The following is a 22,847-nucleotide window of genomic DNA, read 5'->3' as shown; positions in this document are numbered from 1 at the left end:
CCATACATAATTACAAGGAAAATTATTCCACATGAGGGAAATCATTGTGGTGTCCATGAAGATGTGAAAAAATAGGCATAAATCTAGCTTACACATTTACCAAAATTATTATACGCCTGTTTAACCGAAGCTAATTTGGGTGTGTTTCTCCATCCCCAATGTCACTTCTCTGTGTTTTACGGCCCTGACGAGAACGTCGGTCTCCTCGGCTGTGAACCGCTCCTGGCGTGCGTCTGGCAAATCCGCTGTTATAATAGCCATCCGCCATGGAACAAGCGCGCCTGCTCTTAAAGGGAATGTGAGATGTCGCTCTGATTGGTTTATTTCACTTTACGCCCAAACCACACCTATGAGTAATGAAGCTACTTCAGACCAACCCATTTTAGATTTGCGTCGGGCGCAAGTCATTTATCCTGCCGGTATAATACCAACGGCGCCCGAGATCCGCCCACAAAGTTACTTGCGTTTCGCGTTTGATACTTGCGTTTCAGATCATTAAAATAGGGCCCCTAAATGTTGAAATGTGTACAGCAGGGTTCCTCAAATCCAAGCCTTAAGCCCTGCTCAAACCCTGATCAAACTCTCCTGCAGGTCATTTTATAGTAAAGCTTTATAGTAAAACTGAAAGCAGCGTACGGTCTCATCCTCTCTTCTTCTGTCTAGGTTCACAGAGTTCCTGGAGCCTTTTGAAAGAGTTATCCAACCTGAAGAACTATGGCTTTACAAGAACCCTCTGGTGGAATCAGACCACATCCCGAAGAGAGTCATGTTTGTGAGTGCACATCATTCAGCACAAATATTATGGCAGATTTAATCATGCTTTCCAGTAAGGCTGGATTGCTTTAACTCGTCTGAACACATTTTAACATGATGCATGATTGTTCATTAAGTTTCCAGACTGCTTTCATATTACTGCTGAAGAGGAGCTTCAGAGACACACTATAGGCACATTTTTATTATTCCACACTGATTTCATAATAGTTTGATGGGTTCAATATGATATGAACACTGCTGAGGGTGTGCATGGCTTTAATTCCGTTTGCTAACAGTGTTTAGTGGCTTGCACTCACATATTATTACAAAAAGCAATAATCATATTCATAAAAACATCCAATGCAGTCATTACACAAGTCTTGCTATTATCTCCAGGAGTCTGCCTATTTTCCTCAATGGTCTTATTCAATAACCACTTGTGTTGGTGTATTTTAATGGTGTGTTAAAAGTCGTTATCAAATTCTTTTCAATATAATTTGTAATACATTACAACACATAAAACAAAAGGAACTGTTTATATATTACAATGCCACAACAACAGATGTTTCCACCACACATTATTATAGAAAAGAGGCATGTGCAACTATCATACAGGAGACCCAAAATACATCATTATCTTTAACAAAGCAATAAATAAATGAAAAATTAAATTCAACAATAATCAACATTTTTCCAAATGGTTTAACTGAATATTTTAATTGAATATTTTCTAAGTATAAGTATAACACACCGTTGCCATGCAAAGCAGAGCGTTGTCATGGACACGCAGGATTCTAACCGTAGAGACGGAATGGACTATTTTCTTTAGCAGAAGCAATACAATAGTTTTTAAATCAATAAACTCCTTTTTAAATCATTATTTTGTGTAAAATTATTGATTTATTTGGTAGGTAGCCATGTAATAAGCGGGATAATGTAGAGCGAGGCGGTTGTTATAGCGAATACAACCCCTTCAGGCTGATTCAAGCTCCGCTTCGCATCGGGGTCCTGATCAGCCTGTCCGGGTTGTATTCACTATAACAAGTGCCTCGCTCTACATTATCCCTTACTTATAAACTATATCTGTAATATCAGTACTATAGATAACTTACAGTAAAAAGATGGCTCAATAATAAGAGTATAGAATAGTAAATAGCAAAGAAGTCCAATAGTAATACAAAAAGGCAGTAACACGTACAGATGGATTCCCCCTCAATTTGTCTAACATTTAAGAAAAAGGATTTTAGTAAAAAGATAGGGATATATATATATATATATCTACAGTGGGTACGGAAAATATTCAGACCCCCTTACATTTTCCACTCTTTGTTATATTGCAGCCATTTGCTAAAATCATTTAAGGTATTTTTTTTTCCTCATTATTGTACACACAGCACCCCATATTGACAGAAAAACACAGAATTGTTGACATTTTTGCACATTTATTAAAAAAGAAAAACTGAAATATCACATGGTCCTAAGTATTCAGACCCTTTGCTGTGAGACTCATATATTTAACTCAGGTGCTGCCCATTTCTTCTGATCATCCTTGAGATGGTTCTACACCTTCATTTGAGTCCAGCTGTGTTTGATCATACTGATTGGACTTGATTAGGAAAGCCACACACCTGTCTATATAAGACCTTACAGCTCACAGTGCATGTCAGAGCAAATGAGAATCATGAGGTCAAAGGAACTGCCTGAAGAGCTCAGAGACAGAATTGTGGCAAGGCACAGATCTGGCCAAGGTTACAAAAAAATTTCTGCTGCACTTAAGGTTCCTAAGAGCACAGTGGCCTCCATAATCCTTAAATGGAAGACGTTTGGGACGACCAGAACCCTTCCTAGAGCTGGCCGTCCGGCCAAACTGAGCTATCGGGGGAGAAGAGCCTTGGTGAGAGAGGTAAAGAAGAACCCAAAGATCACTGTGGCTGAGCTCCAGTGATGCAGTCGGGAGATGGGAGAAAGTTGTAGTAATTCAACCATCACTGCAGCCATCCACCAGTCGGGGCTTTATGGCAGAGTGGCCCGACGGAAGCCTCTCCTCAGTGCAAGACACATGAAAGCACTCCTGAAGGACTCCAAGATGGTGATAAATAAGATTCTCTGGTCTGATGAGACCAAGATAGAACTTTTTGGCCTTAGTTCTAAGCGGTATGTGTGGAGAAAACCAGGCACTGCTCATCACCTGTCCAATACAGTCTCAACAGTGAAGCATGGTGGTGGCAGCATCATGCTGTGGGGGTGTTTTTCAGCTGCAGGGACAGGACGACTGGTTGCAATCGAGGGAAAGATGAATGCGGCCAAGTACAGGGATATCCTGGATGAAAACCTTCTCCAGAGTGCTCTGGACCTCAGACAGGGCCGAAGGTTCACCTTCCAACAAGACAATGACCCTAAGCACACAGCTAACATAATGAAGGAGTGGCTTCACAACAACTCCGTGACTGTTCTTGAATGGCCCAGCCAGAGCCCTGACTTAAACCCAATTGAGCATCTCTGGAGAGACCTGAAAATGGCTGTCCACCAACGTTTACCATCCAACCTGACAGAAGTGGAGAGGATCTGCAAGGAGGAATGGCAGAGGATACCCAAATCCAGGTGTGAAAAACTTGTTGCATCTTTCCCAAAAAGACTCATGGCTGTATTAGATCAAAAGGGTGCTTCTACTAAATACTGAGCAAAGGGTCTGAATACTTAGGACCATGTGATATTTCAGTTTTTCTTTTTTAATAAATGTGCAAAAATGTCAACAATTCTGTGTTTTTCTGTCAATATGGGGTGCTGTGTGTACAATAATGAGGAAAAAAAAAGAACTTAAATGATTTTAGCAAATGGCTGCAATATAACAAAGAGTGAAAAATGTAAGGGGGTCTGAATATTTTCCGTACCCACTGTATATATATATATATATATATATATATATAATGCTCCAAAAATTCATATTCTTCCTTCAGATGAGAAGTGGGGAAATTCTCAGATTAAAGATATTTAAACTCATATATTACCCATATTAACAGATGTTTAATTTTTCAAGTACTTATAAAGGGTCACGAATCTGTGGATTTAACATTTTACAGGCATGATCTCGCCCTTCTGTGGATTTTCTTTAAATCCAGAAATGTTAACAAAAACATCTAACAGTTTGAGCCGTTTTGTGTGGGAGGTGGAGGTGTACACTGCACGAGCTTTTATAACCTCGAGATACAAAGACATTCATGAAGTGGCAGGAAAAAAAAAACTTTGATTTCATCTAGCCTATTATATGCTTTTGGATAGAAAAACAGCTTCTTCTTTTCTTTTCTTTTTTACCATAATCATGCCGGCTTTGTGAAATAGGATGCAGCGAAGGGATATTATGTTCATTTTTCTTTACAGGCGATTTCATTCCTCACCCCGTTGGCTGTGATATTCGTGGTGAAGATTATACAGAGGACAGACAAGACAGAAATTAAAGAGGCTTGTTTAGGTGAGTACCCAAACCATGCCAAACATATAGTCAACAAAGTCAATGACTAATGTACATCATTCAAATCTGTACAAAATGAATGTTTCTACCATTATTACTTAGGTAAACATGAAAAGTGACTTTTATACTGCATGAGTGATTGTCTTTTCTTCCCTATTGTGACATATATCCGAGTGAAACCACTTCTGGAACAAGAAAAAACATAGGGTGAGACTTGATTTTGTCCGTGGGGAATTGATTGGATGTTTTTATGGTTGTGGCTTGCTATTGGTGGATCTCATGTGAGTGACAGGTTGTCCCGCCCTCGTGCCAGTAAACATGTCATCAGAGAAGAGATGTCACTGCAGGAAGGAGAGGAAGTTATTTTGATAAACATTTCAAGGGCTCAAAATGGTGATGTGCACGCATAAATCTATTCATCTATTAATAATAATTACTGCAATATTCCATAAAAAAATCTAATTGTCAATTTTGAATTCATGGTGACTTTAAGACAATATGCAGGCAAGATTTTAAACCATGATGTACTGTACTATGAAACTATGAGACTCAAAGGTTTCTCCAAAGCTGCAAAAATGGTTCTTAAACATGATGCCCACAATGCCTATTGGACAATCATAAACTCGATCTGCCCAGTCACAGTCAAATAATTTGTTTATTTCATGTTCCACATGTAATCACTGTGCTTTTTTTTATAAAGGCCTATTTAAATTGATTGCATACACTCTGCCCTGTAATTCAGGAAACACACCATGCTTTTTTATCACGCCACAAATTCCCAAAGAATCTAAAATGCAATGGTTACACATGCTCTCCCTTGTTGCCTTATTTGCTTGTTCAAGTTGTTCCTCAAAACCATGTTTCTGTGTTTCTTTGTTTAATCAGCCATTTGTCTCCATGGTAATCCCACATTCTGCTGAGAGTATACAAAAGTCAACACTATGGGACTTACATTACACATTTAACATTTAATGCTGTTTGCCTTAAGCCTCAACGAGCAGCCTGGGAATGCAATGTTTTTTTTTTGTTTTTTTTGTGCAGGGCCAACACACTCTTTTCTACTCTACAGAATTTTATCATTCGCATTACCCAGTATGGGTGAGAGAAGTAATGACAATGAACATTTAGTCTCAGGTGGTAAAGTACTTGTGTCGAGGGTCATGCATCATGGCAAGTTATTTCTTCCCTCCAATTCAAATATGTCAGAGATTCTAATGAAGTGTCTTAGATGGTGTATTGTGAGAAGACTGTTCAAACAGGTGCCAAAGGTGAATCAGAATAGAAACTCTCAGTGTTAATGATGTTTCATTCGTAGAGAAGCTTTCACAACTTTCTAATCTTGACGTTGTTCCCCTCAAGCTTAAGCATTGAAAAAAAGGTTCAAAACAGTCCAACTAACTGTAACTGTTAACTAAAAGTAACAAATCAGTGTCAGTAAAAAGTAACATCAATTCTAGGTCAGTCAGTTCACTTAAGAACTGCAGTGTGTATACAGTAATTATAGGCACATTTTCTCTGTGTTCATACACTAGAGTGTGGACAGCTATTCAGCTTGCACCAATTAGTAAATTCCTAAAATAAACCTAATGTTATTTTGAAGAAAAACAGGAACTGTCTCCTACACCTCAGAAAGGTATTCTGGTTGTCCAATAAGTGTTTATGAAGGTGTTACATTAAACTTGTCAAGCAGTTTTTTGATTACGTAAATGGAAATTATTCAACATTGCTGTCCTAATAGTTCAAAAAGACCCCATACAATCATAATTAGAGTTTGCAGGCCCTATCTTACACCCAGTGCAATGCAGCGCCAAGCGCGATGCAAGTGTTTTTTGCTAGTTTCAGCCCGACGCAGTTATCATTTTCACGTCCTGCGCCACGCTGTTTAAATAGCAAATGCATTTGCGCCCATTTGTGCACCCATGGGCGTGCTGGTCTGAAAACGAGGTGTGTTCTGGCGTATTGTTGGCACGTTGCTATTTTGAGGCAACAGAAATAGACAACTGAAACCTGGTCTAAAGTCAATGGCGCAATATTTATTTATTTTTTGTTATTTAAAGAGCGTGTTAGTAATGTGCGCCTATAGGCGGGTCCACAACGCGCGTACATTCTGCTTATTAAACACACAGGGACGCACAGCAGCACACAAACATGCCAAATATTTAAAATAATAGGATTGCAATGTAAAAGATTGGTCTGCTTGCGCACTTTTACCTCGCGCACGAGCAGATCCGTTTGCGCTCTGGAGACGTGTTCGGTCTTTCCACTATCAAATTCCGTCATGTAAATAGCGAATCTGCCACGGCGCGAGCGCAACTGGCATTTAAAGGGAATGGGAGATGAGACTCTGATTGGTTTAACGCACGTAAATCCCAAAACACATTCATTACTCATTAAGAGAACAGGGACAACCCTTTTAGACCATGTGCCTGCCTGACACGCCGACCATTTTTCCCGTCGTTAAACTAGCAAAAGTGGATTCGGACTCGCCCTAAGTGAACTTGCGCCGTGCGCTTTAGACCATGCGCTTAGATCGTTAAAATAGGGCCCTGCAAGTCATTAGAGGCTAACATCTATATGCTAATATTCAAGTTGACAATACACTTTTACCAAATTTACATTAGTGCCATATCATAATGCAAAGCCTACAAGTTAATAAATAAAACCAGGTATTATAATAACATTTTTTCAATTTGGCTTTTAATGCTTCTAAGGTTTTGGAAATAAATAATCAAGCCAGCATTAAGAATCATAAAACGATCAATGTTATCAAATGGCTCATTGGTCTTGGTTAGACCTGGTTATGTCAGTGCATATAATGTACTGTAATACAATATGCATTTTATGCTTTGATTCGAGTCTGAACTGCACAGTGCTTTAACATAACCTTCATCCCTTCAACATTTTTTGCTTCAAGCAAATGAACAGACTTTTTAATGGATAGAGATACCAGACAGCAGAAGTAAAATTGGGATGGTAAAGTATAGCACAGGAAGCTTTTCAGAATTATTTTTTCCCACAGTTAATTTCCAATGGACTGTGTAGCTGTGTGTGTGGATACCACCACAGGGAGTGCCGGTTATATCGCTTATGCCAGGTAAAGGATTATTTAAGCCTTTAGGCCTAAAATAGTTTAATATTGAGTGTTTCCAAGCTAGAAAGACAGCCATCATCTCCAGGCAGTTTATGTGCTACGAAAGATGATGGTCCCTCCCTGTGCTAAACGCGACTACTCATGATCGCTCCCCAGCCTATGAGAGATGCATCTGTCGAGCTACCAGCACAGGACCTCGGGACAAAAACCGAGGTTATTTCCACATCGCAAAGGTACGAAGACAACTGCGGGTAATCTTGTGGATTGGGAAAAAAACTCCTTGGTCTTGAGCCACCACTGCAAGGATCTCACGTACAGCAGGCCAAAAGGCATCACGGTGGACACTGCTGCCATAAGACCCAACAGCTTCTGGAACTGTTTGACAGTGAGTGACTGGCCTAGCTTTAGCTTGTTTGAGGCTGTGAGGATCGAAACAATACAAGCAGGGGCCAGATGTGCTTGCATCGTCGTCGAATCCCACACCACACCTAGAAAAGTGGTACTTTGCGTTCAGCCTTAACTCCAACATTTTCATATGGGGCAAGGACCAGATCTAAATGCCGAACTGCCATCTGCTCTGATTGAGCTAATATGCATCCGGGCCCACAGCCTCGCCTTATCTAGGTCTCGAAACAGGTCAGCCTGGTACGCCTACAAAAGCGACATGGTATGTAGACATGCACCGGCCTGACCTGCTGCAATGTAAGCCTTACCCACCAAAGTCGAAGCTGTTCTACATGGGTCGGTGGGTTGAGGGACAATGCCGTATTAGAAGACAGATAGTTCTTGAGCGTCTGTTCCACTTTAGGCAGTGCATCATACATCCAGTGGTTGAGGGCAGAGAAAAGGCTGGTCCTGTCTCAAACCCTTCCACTAGATCCATTTGCGATCCCCACAATCTGAGCCGCCGCTGTGCCTCGGCAACAGCTGGACTCGAACTGTGAGGATGGCAAGCTTAGAGCAAGAGCCGCTCACAATGAAACATTTGTAAAAAATTATGATTTTCCATTCCCACAGTGTCAGGGAGCATTTCCTCTTTCAGAATTGAAAGTAAATGCCCACTGAGTTCCTTCACAAGCCACAGTTTGGGAAACCCTGATGTAATGTAATGTTTAATGCACTGTTTTTAACTGTTTTTGATTAAAAAAATATATATATTTTTTCTCTTTGTATCTTCATATCAGTATGGTACAATATTATTCTATTCAAATCAGTGTGATAAACGTATGGAAGTTTGTCTCTTAAAGGAGAACTCCGGTCAATTTTAACATTGAGCTCATTTTTTTTGTACATTTGGAGTGCTGTCAGTACAGAGAACAACGACAAAAATCGGTGTTGCCTACACCGTGTTATCCTCTTTTTAAAATTTGCACCCCGTTGACTTAAATGGGGCAAGTTTTAAACCTGCTTTTAGCCTCTTAACATCCTTGATGTGTCATTACAAGTGCCCAGCCATGTGAGTGATTCCTTTAGAGTTAACACGGGTGAATCTGACTGCAGTAGATGTGAAAGATATGAATAAAAATGATGTTAATTCAGCCAGCGCACATACCTGTATTTTCTTCCTGTTTTCTGTCGAAGTCCACAGTAGTCGATTGTCAAGTTCACGCGCATAGGTTATCACGCGCGTGAACTCGACAATCGACTACTGTGGACTTCGACCGAAAACAGGAAGAAAAAGTTATGTCAAAAGTAATAAAAAAGCATTCAGATTATGTGTAAATATCTAAAATGTGTAATGTAATAGATTGTTACAAATTATAATTCTCACAATGTAATTTTAAATCAGTACAATTTGTGAGTATTCTACCCTTCATTCTACCCTTCAACTCACTCTCTATTATTATCAAGCACCTGAAAAGTGTACCTGAAAAGGTTTGACAGTTAACAAGAAATTTCAGTTGAAACCTACGACTAAGCAATGCTGCACTGTAGTCAACAATGATCTTTTTTTTGTATATATATATATATATATATATATATATATATATATATATATATATATATATATATATATATATATATATATATATATATATAACTGTGTACTGTTCTAGACTTACATATTGTTACTATTTTGTTGGTTTAACTGCTTTTATTGTTCTTATTTGTAAGTTGCTTTGGACAAAAGCATCTGCTAAATGGTTAAATGTAAATGTAAATCTAGTATTTAACAGGCATCAATCATGAAGACAGCTGTTGCTGTTTAGGACATAATATAGTGGATTGTTTAAGGCTGATGTCAGATTAGAAAGGTCATTTAACTGTGAATGCTGTTTAACAGAGTCATTATTTATCTGCCTGTCTCTTGTTTTCTCTATTTTGCAGCGGTATCTCTCGCACTAGCTTTGAACGGCGTCTTCACAAATACCATCAAGTTGATAGTTGGCAGGTAATGTAAAAACATGATTTCTGTATCATTTCCATAAGAATTTTATAGCACTTTAAAGGATTGTTTTCCGGGATGATTAAAAACTGGAATCACTGAAAGGATTTTAGACTCATCTTTAAGTATTCTTTACAACAACAAAAATCACAGCTACAATAAGGCACTTACAATGGAAGTAAACAAGGCCAGGTGATACATTTTAAAATACACACTGGAGGAGTGAACAAAAGACAGACACAGGGGTGCAGAATGCAAGCAAATGTTGAATAGATTGGCACAGTTAGAAAACAATGGTGGACTTCTCATGTTTCGTATCATAGGTTCTTTCAGTGCTGTGTCAGTAGCTGATGCCATGTGGAACACCCTTCAGTTATTATGATTGTCTAGAATCACAGCAATTTACTGGCTGATGGTGCTTGCACCACCCATCGAGGCACACATCACCTGTATCTCAAAAGGACGCACTCGCGACATCACTCCTCAGATTTCTTTTCTTCAGGAAGTGGTTGATCTGACCTGTGTAGTGAGTCGTTATCTTCCTATTCTCACCTTAGAGAATCATTTTCAGACAACCTTCTTTGAGCGTTTCTTTACAAATGATGACACATATGATGTGTGTGTGAAGTATTTGCTCAAGCAGCACTTAACTGCCTATCTGACTGTCGACTCACCTTCTTTCTGAGGAAAGAAGTACATTCTGTGACTTCTGCTCAATGTATCTTGCTGGGTTCTACAAACTATACAACATGGTTAAACCAATTTCGACGGGGTTCGTCTCGCTTCAACAGAGTGCTTTCCACGACTGTTGTCCAGTACTAATGGAAAACTCCAGTACTCAGGCAGGAAATACTTTCTCTTTTGGAGAAAGGAACCATAGAGGAAGTGCATCCTTCCCAGGTATTTTCTTAATTCTGCTGGGCCAGCTCCAAATGAATCTGTTTCAGTGGTGGATCAACGATTCACTTGGGTAACCCCAAGTTGGCATTCTCACCACAGAGTTATTCGAGTTACTTGCAAGGGATTTTGTACTCTATTACTTTGAACACTCCCTGGTTTTTGACGCAGGATGTCTGGCTAGGTGCGGTCTGTGATCAAGATGGATGCCTCTTTGGTAGGCTGGGACATGGTCTATCAAGTCCGTCCGGCTTACTGAGTCTGAGAGGGTGCCCATCTCTGTTTGTGGTTTTTCTGAAATTTGAAACAAAATCCTTCTGGACTGTCGGACTGCCCCGTGTTGATCAGAATGGACAACATGCCAGTGACCTCTTATCTGAATCAGCAAGGGGGAATGCATTCTCACTCCCTGTGAAAGTTAGCGAGGCACGTTCTGCTCTGGGCTTAGAACAAGTTTCTGTCTGTCAGGGGGGTTCATGTTCCAGATCGGCTGAAGCTGGGAGCAGACTTGGGGCGTGTGTCCACCAAAGCATTTTTTCCTAAGGCCAGAATATTTTTTCAGTTGTTTTCAATGCCTGGCAGGACGAATACCACAGTGACCAATTGTCACATCCTGATTGCAAATGGAACAAAATCATCCAAAAGCAGAGCAAGTACTTTACAAGTCTTAATTTTTATAATCAGAAGCAAACTATCTGCAAAATTAGATACTAGTACAGGCCAATTCACACTGCACTGACCAACAGTGAAAACAATGATGACTCCATTAGGGGTAAAACACTGATCTGACAAAACCCGACAAAACTTTTTAAGGCACAGTTTGAGGACCATAAGTGGAGGTTACACCCTCAAGTAGTAAGTGTGAGGAAGTAAGCAGAGGTTTGATAAGGCAAAGGTGTATCTGTTTGACCTGTTTCTGGCCTCTGTACGGAGCACTCTGATTGGTTCTGGCCTTTCTTCTGAGATAACTGAAACCATTTTGAATACTAGACCTTCCTCTATGAAGCGTCTTTATTCTTATAAGTCACGGCTCTTTGTGTTGTGGTGCAGGGAGTGGGAGTTGGACCCAGTCCACTGCCCTATTGGTTCAGTGAAAACATTCATTGGTTTCCCACTTTATGTGTGGAGACAGCTAAGGCCTACACGGGCCCATTCCTTCATGGGATTTGCCCGTGGCCCTGCAGGGATTGACGGACTCTCAGTTATAACTGTTGAAGTCAGCCTCATTGAGCGTTCTTGAAACAAGAAAATGCTATTTCTGCAGCTTATGGGGCTCATTAATTGATTTTGCCACTGGGCATTCATGCAAACTCTACTAGGAGTGTAACTTCTTCCAAAGTATTGTTTAGAGGGTCTTCCTTGGAGGATAATATCAGTTTCATGTTCAGCTACTTTGTTGTGGTATACTGTTTCCATAGTGTCAGCTACTGATGCAACGCAAGTGAACCTCTGTTCTGTTTTTGTTTCCTTTGTTGGAGATCTGAGGGGTGATGGCACGAGCATGTCTTTTTGAGGCATAGGTGACATCAATAGGTGCATTCACATGGTGCATTGAATTCCATGTGAATTGGTTTAAAAGTCCAAACTGAATGAAAATGCTCCATGTAAACACCTCAATCGGAATAAAAACCGATTGAAATTTAATCTAAAATTCTCTGTCCACTCATCGTCTGTGAAGTGGTGCAGAACAACGTTGTCCCAAAAGTGCTTGCTTCGGACTCTCATCTGCAGCCACCTTGTTTTGGGTGTGGTAATGGGCGTTTTTACTCCCTGATTAATATAAGTATCATTGCATAAAGCTTTGTGCGATGTTGTTCTCCTAATTAGGACCCAAAATAGATCAATATTTGGTCTGCTTTTTAAAACAAAGAAAAGGATGATTGATAGTATACGACAACACCGGGGAACTCTGTATATTCGTGCAGTGGGCGCATGTCAAAAGATTAAATCCGATTTGAATCATGTGACATAAACACACATCAATCCGATCACTTTATTTAGCGTTCGTGTAAACACTGTTCGGATTCATCAATTGGAAAGTGCCCATGAAAACATGGATAATGACACTAATATGTAGTGTATCAGCTTAAAATTGAAAGGCTGCTCACTACAGAGACAATGGGTGGAGCTTGACATAAAGCTAGCCCTAACCACACCCTAGCCCTAACCTTAACCCTATCCCTACAACTAAATTAGGTTAAGCTACATCCCTTAGATCCAAAGAGGTGGACCCATTTGATTCATTTGACTCTGCAGTGAGTTCCACTAGCAATACATTGGCGTTATTCTATCCAGGCTTCAGATAACCATCACACCTGGAGGGTGTCCCCCATAGCACCAGCTACTGGTGAAGCATCTAGTTCCCTTCTCAGGGAAGCAAAGTCACACTGAGATGTTCTATTGCTGAAGGATGGTGGAAGCTCTCGTAGCGTCTTGGGCTATAGGCAGGGAAACACTCTGGCTGGATGGCCAGTAGGCCTTAAATAGAATATCATAAAAATATACAAAAAATACAAAACATGGATAATTGCACAATTTTGTACATATAAGTGGTGTTTATTATGTAGTTCAGAGGTTTGGAAACCTAAGTTCCACCTAAATAAATACAGTGATTTAATAACTAGATAACAGATCATCCATCACTAGATATGATTATTGTGCAGAGCCGGACAGTAACGGAGTACATTTACTTGAGTACAGTACTTAAGTACAATTTTGAAGGATCTGTACTTTACTCAAGTATAATTTTTGGGGAGTACTCATGACTTTACTCAAGTACATTTGAGAGGCAAATATTGTACTCTTTACTCCACTACATTTCTATCCATAACTATGAGTACCCGTTACTTCTTAAAAAAAAAAAAAAAAGGAACAAAGATCTCTCGGAACATCTCGGAAACCCTCAATTTGTTGTTTCCCTCTCAAATGTGATTGGATTGTGCAGGCGCCACTGATTGGGACAACCTATCAGCAATCACCTTCAGCTTTCTGCCAAAATCAACTCCATGGTCAGATTTAGATAAGAGACGAAACAATGGATGAAGACGCAGCAGGTCCATCCCGGGAGTATTTTTTTTCCCAGGATGGTAGGGGAAGACTCATGAATATTCATTAGGGAAGTCATCCCTGATTGGTCTTAACCCCAGTGACGGGTAGGTTTAGGGGCGGGGTTAGGGAGGTCATAAGACCCCCAGTGACAGGTAGGTTTAGGGGTGGGGTTAGGGGTAGGTCATCAGACCAATCAGGGATGACTTCCCTAATGAATATTCATGAGTCTTCCCCTACCATCCTGGGAAAATCGCATGGCCCCACCTCGCCAGACTATTTCAATTTTCTGAACAAGTTAATGATAGTTTTCGCTTCAAGTGTTTGCTGTGTTTACCAATGTAAGCACTGTGGCAGTAGTAATGCAATATTTAGAAAATGTACTCTTGTACTCTTGATACTCAAGTACTTTTAAAAACAAGTACTTTAGTACTTTTACTTAAGTAGACATCTGACTGTAGTACTTTTACTTGTACTTGAGAAAAAACTTTTACTCAAGTAATGAAGCTGTGTACTATGTCCGCCTCTGTTATTGTGCTAGATAGACCAATTTCCTTGCCTGTGATTTTCAAGCAATCCTGAAGAACTTGATTAGCTGGTTCAGGTGAGTTTGGAGCTAAACTCTGTGGAACAGTGGGTCCCCATGAGCAGGGTTGAAGACCTCTGCTGTATAAAGATCTATTTGGACAGGGGTGCAAAACTCACAATTCCTGGAGGGCCACAGCCCTGCAGAGTTAAGGTGCTTTCATGCCATGTCGTAATTACCATAATTTCGAGATTCTTACTTGTAAAAAACATTCACATCCTTGTATAACTTGTAATTACAGCTTGTAAACTGGTAATTTTCTGAGCGTTCCAACTCGTGAGGGCTGTGGCCCTCCAGGAACTGAATTTTGCACCCCTTTATTATTATATATGTGCTTTTATTTGTAATCATGCTCTTACCAATGGCTGAGATCTCTAATGTTGATCTTGATCTCAGGCCAAGGCCAGACTACTTCCACCGCTGTTTCCCTGATGGCCAAATGAATGCCAAGATGCTGTGCACTGGAGAGCCAGACCTAGTGTCTGAGGGTCGGAAGAGTTTTCCCAGCAGCCATTCCTCCTGTAAGTGCCAATGCGTAAGCTTAACACATTGCTTGATCTGCTTTAGTTATACAAATCATTTATTTGGCTAAACTTTCAAACCTGCATTCACCTTATTTTGCAACGCGGAAGTAAATACGATCACGTACTTCCTTTTAATGTGTCAGACTTCTGTTTCGCTAGCCGGTAGGTAAGAAGCCATGTTATGGGAGCACGCACAAAACACTATTAAACACCGTGATGGTTAATATTGATCACACCCGCGGTGGGGGGATGAAATGAAGAAGTGGCCTGAAATCTAATGAGAGTATTTTCAATTATTTTGTGTTGTGACTCGGAGTAGACGGGTCTTCAATGTGCGTCTCAGCCGCTCATTTAACAAATGCCATCTCTGCATATGCTGTGAGTTTGGGTTGCTTATGACATTCATATGGGAACGCAATGTGCGCATTTCACCAGATTTGTAATGTAAATAATCTATAAACCTATGCCAACACAGGAGAACACATCAAAATGTTTCTATATATGCAAACTGTTCATTCATCGCGACTTCAAAATAAAAGTTTAAACCCTCATGAGTGTGTGTGTTTTGATGTCCACATGTTATTGTTCAAGAAATTACAGTGGCTGTAACATTTCTAGCGTTAAGAAGTGACCAAATATTAAAGGGATGATCTTCCGTGGGTCTGCCATTAACGAAGTGGAAAGAGCAAACGTACAGAAATTTTGTCGGTTTCTCACAAGTGTGTCGCTCAAATACACACAAGAGAAATACATAAACTACTGCTGCATTTAGAGCCTTAACGTAACTTAACATGCACCGCTTCACATGTAACGCATCGTGTCACACAATAAGCATGTGCGTGCAAAGACCTCAAAATAGTGATTGAATGGTTAATGCAACAGATACACTTAACTATTTGACTAAAACATAAAAATAACAAGCAACTCGGATTGCCAGCATGTTCAAACATTACAATAATGCTTTTAACCAAAGCCGACGAGCTTCTTGCAGCGTATAGATCATAGGTTGCCCCACGTCCACATTCAGTTCTGGTGTGTGGATTATGGTCAAAACAAATATCTTGCATGTATTTTTTATGCTTGAACCAGTGATTATGGCACACCCTAAGGCCGTGTGTCCACCAAAAGCGTTTTTTCACGCGGCTGGCGTGTTTTTTCAATTGTTTTCAATGGGAGCGCCGTGTTTTTTAAAACGCCATGAGCGTAACGAGGCACTGAGCGTTTTTTTCACGCTGAAGCGCTGAGCGCTCGCGTTTTTTACAGGTTGCCTGTAAAAATGAGAGTTGAAAAATGTTCAACTTTGGGTAAAACGCAGCGCTCATCACTGTCACTTTTTACCCAGCCGTCCAATCACAGTAGAGGAGGGGCGGGACAAATACCACACCGACCAACTGTCACAACATTCTTTCTGTACAACAACATAAACCAGCAAAGCTAACTGAACAAAATGGATGAAAAATAAATTTTTAGTATGAAACAAATTATCTGCGAACTCAGTTACGAACTTATAGCAACGAAGCGTCTCAACTGAAAAAACACTGTGCAGCCAAAACGCCCTCAAGTGCCCACAGCTTGGCGTTTTCAGCAGAGCGTCTAGAGTTTTCAGCTGGCTAAAAACCGGCCTAACTGTGCAAAGGACGCCAGTCTGTCTGTAGTCCATATTAAAAAGTAGATAGCCAGTCAAAACTACACAGTCGACGCAAAACTACGGGCTCACAATACAACTACGATTAGCGGAAGTGGCTTACCGGAAATCTAATACATTATATTTAAAAAATTGTGGCGCCGAAAAATAAGGTGAATAGGGGAGAGTATTGTCAGTTGTAACAGGCAGCAGCTGCTCCAATCAGAACCAAGCTTCAGTGATGCAAACAGACATTTTGCACATTCTCATTCTCCATATCGGGCAATAGCGATATGGTGGCCGATTTATTGTGCATCCCTAATGTATATTTCAATCATGACAACTCTCTGAATCATTTTAATGAATATGATAATGTATTTGATCTTGGCGGACTGGAGTTTTGACTACACAGATATGGTGCTGCTGCATGAATAGGCACAAATAAATTCCTCAACAAGACAAAAAAACAAAGGAGATGATACAAATACAAGATGCAATCATGCTGCTATATGTGAAACATACTTCTGTATTGATAGAAATATCCTAAATCATCTCAACAGACACATCAGAAAGACAACAGGACACTACAGCAGATCTATCGCCAAGATCCCTGTGCTTGGGCCTGCTTTGCTGAATTGCTTAAAATCTAGAGGCTGTCTGGGCTAGCAAAGCCCAAATATATTTAACTAGTGACTTGCAAGTGAGCAGTGTGTACCTGGGTGCCATAACCTTAGGTTTGTTTAAATATTGGCCTAAACCAGTTATAGTATGTGTGCCTGAGCCAATAAGGCTCAAACTTAGAATGTACACTATGTGTTACTGGAACAAAATGACTTATTTTCATATAAAACATGGCCTCATGCAAGCTATGTTTGCTGTATCCTCTTCCTGTTGCTGCGTTACTGTCACGGATTGTCCTGGTATAATACTTACAAACATCAAGATGAAGATAATTAGGCAAGGCAAGGCAAGTTTATTAACATAGCATATTTCATACACAATGGTAATTTAAAGTGCTTTACATAGAAGGAATAATTAGGCAGTCTTTAATAAATCCACAGGGTAATCCACAGAGTAAGAGTAGCGAAACACACATCCAACATAGACAAGACCCGACAACAATGAACAGAAACAAGGGAACTTAAATACAAACAAGGATGATTACACACACACACACCTGAACTGAATGATGAAATCAAATCTGTGACCCAAGAGAAACTGAGAAACAATGCAAATGAAAACAAAGTCCCGCAGGTCCGTTACGAAAGTGGTGCGATGTCCGACCCAGGTGGAGCAGAAGGTCCGAGGGACCCTGGCCAAATGCCTGATGGTCCATGCTGGAGATGAGGAGTGGAGCATTAAAAAATACACAATTTTTGTCATACCATAAAAATAACCTGTAGCCCATCTGAATTATATAACAATTAGGCTATCCATCTCATAGTGAAAACCATGTTGCCTAGCAAAATTGAAATCACGTACGGGGGGAAGTTGCAAAGAGACATGCAAACATGAGTCACGCAGCTCTTAGACGGTTAGCTTTTCTTTGACTGTTTGCGTTTTTAAGATTGTCTTTTTGTGCTCGCGATTCTTCTAACGTTACACTCTGACACACCGTATTTCTTGGCACACTCGTTTTATGCGTATTTGGCGCCGCCTATTGTTGCGGGCGTATCTTCGAAATGTAAAAGTCTAGACCTTGAATATAAGACGAAATCAATTTTTCAGATGTATTTCTAAGAAAAAAAGATTGTCTTATATTCGGAACAATATGGTACTAGTGACTGTAGAAATGATTTTTCAGCCTTTTTGACTAAAATCAACTAAAAATGTCCTCCATTAGCCAACTCATTGTTGCATTTGGTCGGATTTGCACTGCATGAACAATCTCCCTGCTTTCTCTTGCTAGCTCATCCCAATGCCTATTTCATTTTTAATGGGTTCTCATTCAGGCAAAACTCACTGTTTCCTCAAGCAACAACGCTGCCTTAAATTCTGCTGATGCTGTTATTGTTGCCGTTGTTGTTAAATGCAGAATGCATGCTCTCTCACTAGACTGATTATAAACTTAATTAACTTATTTTGCATCATACACAAACTTGTAAATCATCAACCGGAACGCAATTTCAACGCAATTTTTGTATTTTATATTTAATATAAGTATAATATTATATTAATATTTAACATTTGTTTGTATTACATTTTTTTAACAGCCCCAACAGGGCAATAGAATGGTGCGCAAACAAATGTATAATGGAAAAACTGTAAATAATAAATCAGCTCCATTGCTGATTGCAAGTGATCAGGGGCTACAAAAGTGCGTCACATTTAAACACATTGCAATGCTTCAACAAGTAGTGGGTACTCGTGCAAAATAAGCAATGCTTTACATCCGAGTGAACAAGACGGAGGGAAGATAGCGAGGGAAGGGCGCCAATCAGCTTGTGCCATGCAGTTTGTGGTAATGGTGTGAATGCTTGCTGATTGCATGTAAAGGACCTATCAGCCGGCACCATCAGGATATGAAAAGTGATTAGATATTGAACAGCACACAGCAACGCCAACTGACTTTTTAAGGTAATTGCATCAAGTGACAACAACATCTGCGGTCAAGGACACTGAATGCATCTACATACAACAATGGTTCCAAACCCTTGTCCTAAAAAATATTAAAGAAAGCTTAAAGAAAGAAGAATAAACGTTATGAAAGCCAAACATCATGCCTGCGTGCCATCTGTACAAAGCCTTTAGACTCGTCTGGCCTTATAGTTCAGCACAGGGATCTTGCCTTTACAGTGAAAGACTATGATATTGAGTGACTGATACCCCTTTTCCACCAACAAGAACCAGGTGCTGGTTCGGAGCTAGAGCTAGTGCCGGTTCGGAGTTGGTTCGACTGACGAGCCTCCAAAGAACCGGTTTGCTTTTCCACAGGCTAAAAGAGCCAACGCAGAGCCAGGTCTTACGTCACAGCTACGTCTCATCTTTTCAGCAACGTTAGCGCGGCGGCGCCAAACACAAACACAAACACATCATCAACAATGGCGCACGTTGCTTTGCTATTGATGTTCATGGCTTTGCGGACCTACATCGGCATCCAAACACGGCGGATCCAACGTGTTCGCGCGGCTCGCCATTATTTATACAGACGGAGATTACAAGCGAGAGTAACGGCATGTACATAACATTTATTTTTAACAATAAGATGCCGACTTTAGCCTTAGATTTATATTTTAGATCGCGTCCATCGTGTTTAGCTGCTGTTAGCTCGATTAGCTGCTATTTGAAAATGGCGGTCACAAGTTTCTCTTCAGTCTTGTTGGCCATGGTAACCCCGCCCCCAGCGTCTGACGCAAGCGGTTCTTTCTTGGCTCCGTTCTAGACCCTGCAATGATTTGGTGCTACTTAAGAACCAGTTTTACTGGTTCGGAGCTGGTGCTTTGGCGGTGGAAAAACAAAGAACCGATTTGAAACTAGGCTCTGGCTCCGAACCAGCACCAGCTCTGCCTTGGTGGAAAAGGGGTAATAAAGGATCTCAGAATATAAATACTATTGTTGCATCTGTATTTTATACTTCAGAGGCATTTGGTATGTATAGGCTTGTAAAAATACTTCGAAACTGTTCAGAGTGGTTGCATAGAAGAACAAAGTAAGAGAACGATGAAGGAACAGTTGTTTTATAGTCTGCTACTCCTGAGGTTTGGCCGTGTGGATTAGAGTTGGTGAATTTATTAAGCTGGAAGACTCTTTGGTCTCGGATGTTATGGCGCCTTGGCACTTACTGCAGGCACAGTCATTCTTTATTTCATCGTGTAGAGAGCAAATGCTTGTAAATAAGTGCATTTATTCCATATTCAGTGACAGGCCAACAAATTTAAACAGAAACTCCAAAGTCTGACTTTGTAACATACATTTTTTAGCCTTCCCCCAAGCCCTTGACTTGACTAACAGAAGGTTAACACTTGCTTTTGTCAAGATAGCAAACCGACTTGAGACGCAAAAAAACTTTTGTTATTGCCCCTCCTATTCATCAAAAGCAAAAATTAAGCCTGTCTAATTAAGACTTAAGTTTACCCTGGTGCAGTTTTATCAACATTATAATGTGTTCCCTTTAAATCCTATAATGAATGAATGAATAAACGAATGAAATGAATCCTGAAAAATGTTTTTTTGCCTAGAAAAATAGACACAAATCCAAGGCAATCGAGATGCATCAGTGTTGTTTTATGCTATGTTTGTTATTTGTTATTTAATAAAATGAGTAAGTGTGGTCCAAAGTCTTACTGAGATTAAGAATCTCTTTTACTAAAGCATCCTGACTCAGATCCCAGTCTCTAAATTAAATAAGGATGATATGAGGCTAATAACAGCTTAATGGGTAACACCATTGACATTAGCTGAGTTAAAGTAATTATGATAAAGTTTAAAAGACCGTCATGATTAAATAATACAGAGCAAGAACATAATGCAAGTACATTTTAAGGTTTACCCTCTTTATATTGAATATATAAAGCAAACTGTTGGATGAAATATCCACAAAATTAATATAAAGAGTGAATGGGTTATCTGTCAATCAGGTTCATGTAAAAGTTCATGTTTTTGTTAGGGTCACGACACGTTTTCTTTTAAGAATCATCATCCTTTTAATTCATTTTTAATATTAAAATAAAGTAATGTCTGCAACAAGATGCCTTGTCATCATTTGTTACCCTTTATTTTATTATTCATTGAGCCAATATAGACTAAAATCCCTGAGTAATGTTTTTTTAAATTTTTTTTTTTTTTATGTAGACATACAATATATTATGCAGTATATTCCATCATGAAGTTTAGAAAGCTATTGCAATTTGTTAGTTTACATAATAGAAAATGTGTAACTGACATAAAAAAAAATTAAAAATAAAACTTACTTTATGAGTGAGTTGGCTACCATATCTATAAATAAAGGCTTTAGATTAAATGAAATTGAGGTCAAAAGTTTATCATAACTGCACAAATCCTCCTGTGGGAACTGCTTTTATGTCCCCACCAATGTCAAAATTTTGCAGAAGTGCAACCATCACTACATCACTTCACCGAACTGGCTTTATGGCCAGATGGAGGCCTCTCCTTAGTAAAGACGTTTGCACACACACAAAAAAAGCACCTAAATGACTACACTGTCTAGAACAAGATTTAACCTCAATTCGAAGCATCATGTCTGGAGGAAATCAGGCACTGCTCATATGTACAATCCCTGCTGTGAAGCACAGAGGTGTAGCGTCACGCTGTGAGGTATAGGGAATGAGGGACTGGTCAAAGGAAAGGACAGCTGAACACAGCAAAATACTCAAATCTCAAATTTCACATTCAGTGATTCACATTTTGTATGAAGACCATTAATTGCATTTGCATATTTTTTTATTTGTGGATATCCATGCTATGTCATAACTGTTTAAATTTGATGGGAGAACCAGGAAAACATAATTAACGTGTACAGGGGTGAAAGCATTTTAGCATTTTAGCAGTTTTGGGCATTTTAGCAAATGCCCAAAACTTGCACCTGATCATTTCTGTGCACTAATTGAAAGTATACTGTATTGTGTTGCATACAGAGGATTTGAACAGTGCTTTTCATCTATTGTAAGATCACTTTACAATAGTAAAATGAAAGTAATTAGGTAGGTAAAACATTAAGGTTTGTGTCTAATGAGAAATTAGCCGTTACACTTTATTTTGACGGTCCCCTTTAGACATTCTGTTGACTAAAAGTAATGTTGCACCTTCATTTTTCAACTAGTAGTCGAGTATTAGTAAACTGTTAGGGTTAGTATAATAAGGGGTTAGGTTAGGCTAAGGTTAGGGTTAGTAGAATAAGTTGACATGTAGTTGCAAAGTTACGTATAGTCAACAGAATGTCTAAAGGGGACCATCAAAATAAAGTGTTACCAAATTAACGTCCACAAAAATATTATAATCCATAAATATAAATGTTTGCTGGCCCTATATGAAAAATATAGGCAAAAAAAAGCAGTCTTTGCATTGAAAGATCAAGCTCTAATTTCACTTCAAGCTCTAAATTCACTCCCAAGAGTGAGAATAATTTGATTAGAAGAAATGAGGTTTCCAACATTTATTTGCAGCCAAGATATTCTCTTAATTTCCTTTTCTTCTCCAAAAGTTCTTCGGTAACCTTAATTTTGAGCCTGCAAGAAAAATCCAACAGCTCTTTGATGATCCGACTATCTCATTAGTTTCCTGTTTATTCTTGCAGGAATTCACATATTGCTGTATTAATATGTATGAAGAACAGTAATTGTGTTTATCAGTGAAATGTTAAAACTATTTAAATCTGATGGGAGAACCGAGATATTTTAATTAACTATGTTTGCAGTGGTGATTGGCAAGAACAGCTGCCCACTGACAACATGAATCTCATCTAAACAAACCCTGTATTAATTACTTTATTTATTTATTTTGCATGAAGATTATG

General features: G+C 39.5%; 1 protein-coding gene across 1 annotated transcript in view; it reads left to right on the top strand.

Moving 5' to 3' along the window:
* The window catches only part of plpp4 (phospholipid phosphatase 4), a 109,725-nt gene that overhangs the window by 67,277 nt on the left and 19,601 nt on the right, over window positions 1-22,847 (top strand). Inside the window, exons 2-5 of the mRNA XM_084390761.1 lie at window positions 664-772; window positions 4,132-4,222; window positions 9,642-9,705; window positions 14,624-14,748. Coding sequence (XP_084246887.1) covers window positions 664-772; window positions 4,132-4,222; window positions 9,642-9,705; window positions 14,624-14,748 — 389 coding nt within the window. The remainder of the gene's footprint in view (window positions 1-663; window positions 773-4,131; window positions 4,223-9,641; window positions 9,706-14,623; window positions 14,749-22,847) is intronic.

This window comes from Rutilus rutilus (genome assembly GCF_951802725.1).
Source record: "Rutilus rutilus genome assembly, chromosome: 20".
Lineage (NCBI taxonomy): Eukaryota > Metazoa > Chordata > Actinopteri > Cypriniformes > Leuciscidae > Rutilus > Rutilus rutilus.
Note: the sequence above shows the minus strand (reverse complement) of the source record. Positions and strands in the feature narration are given on the sequence as shown.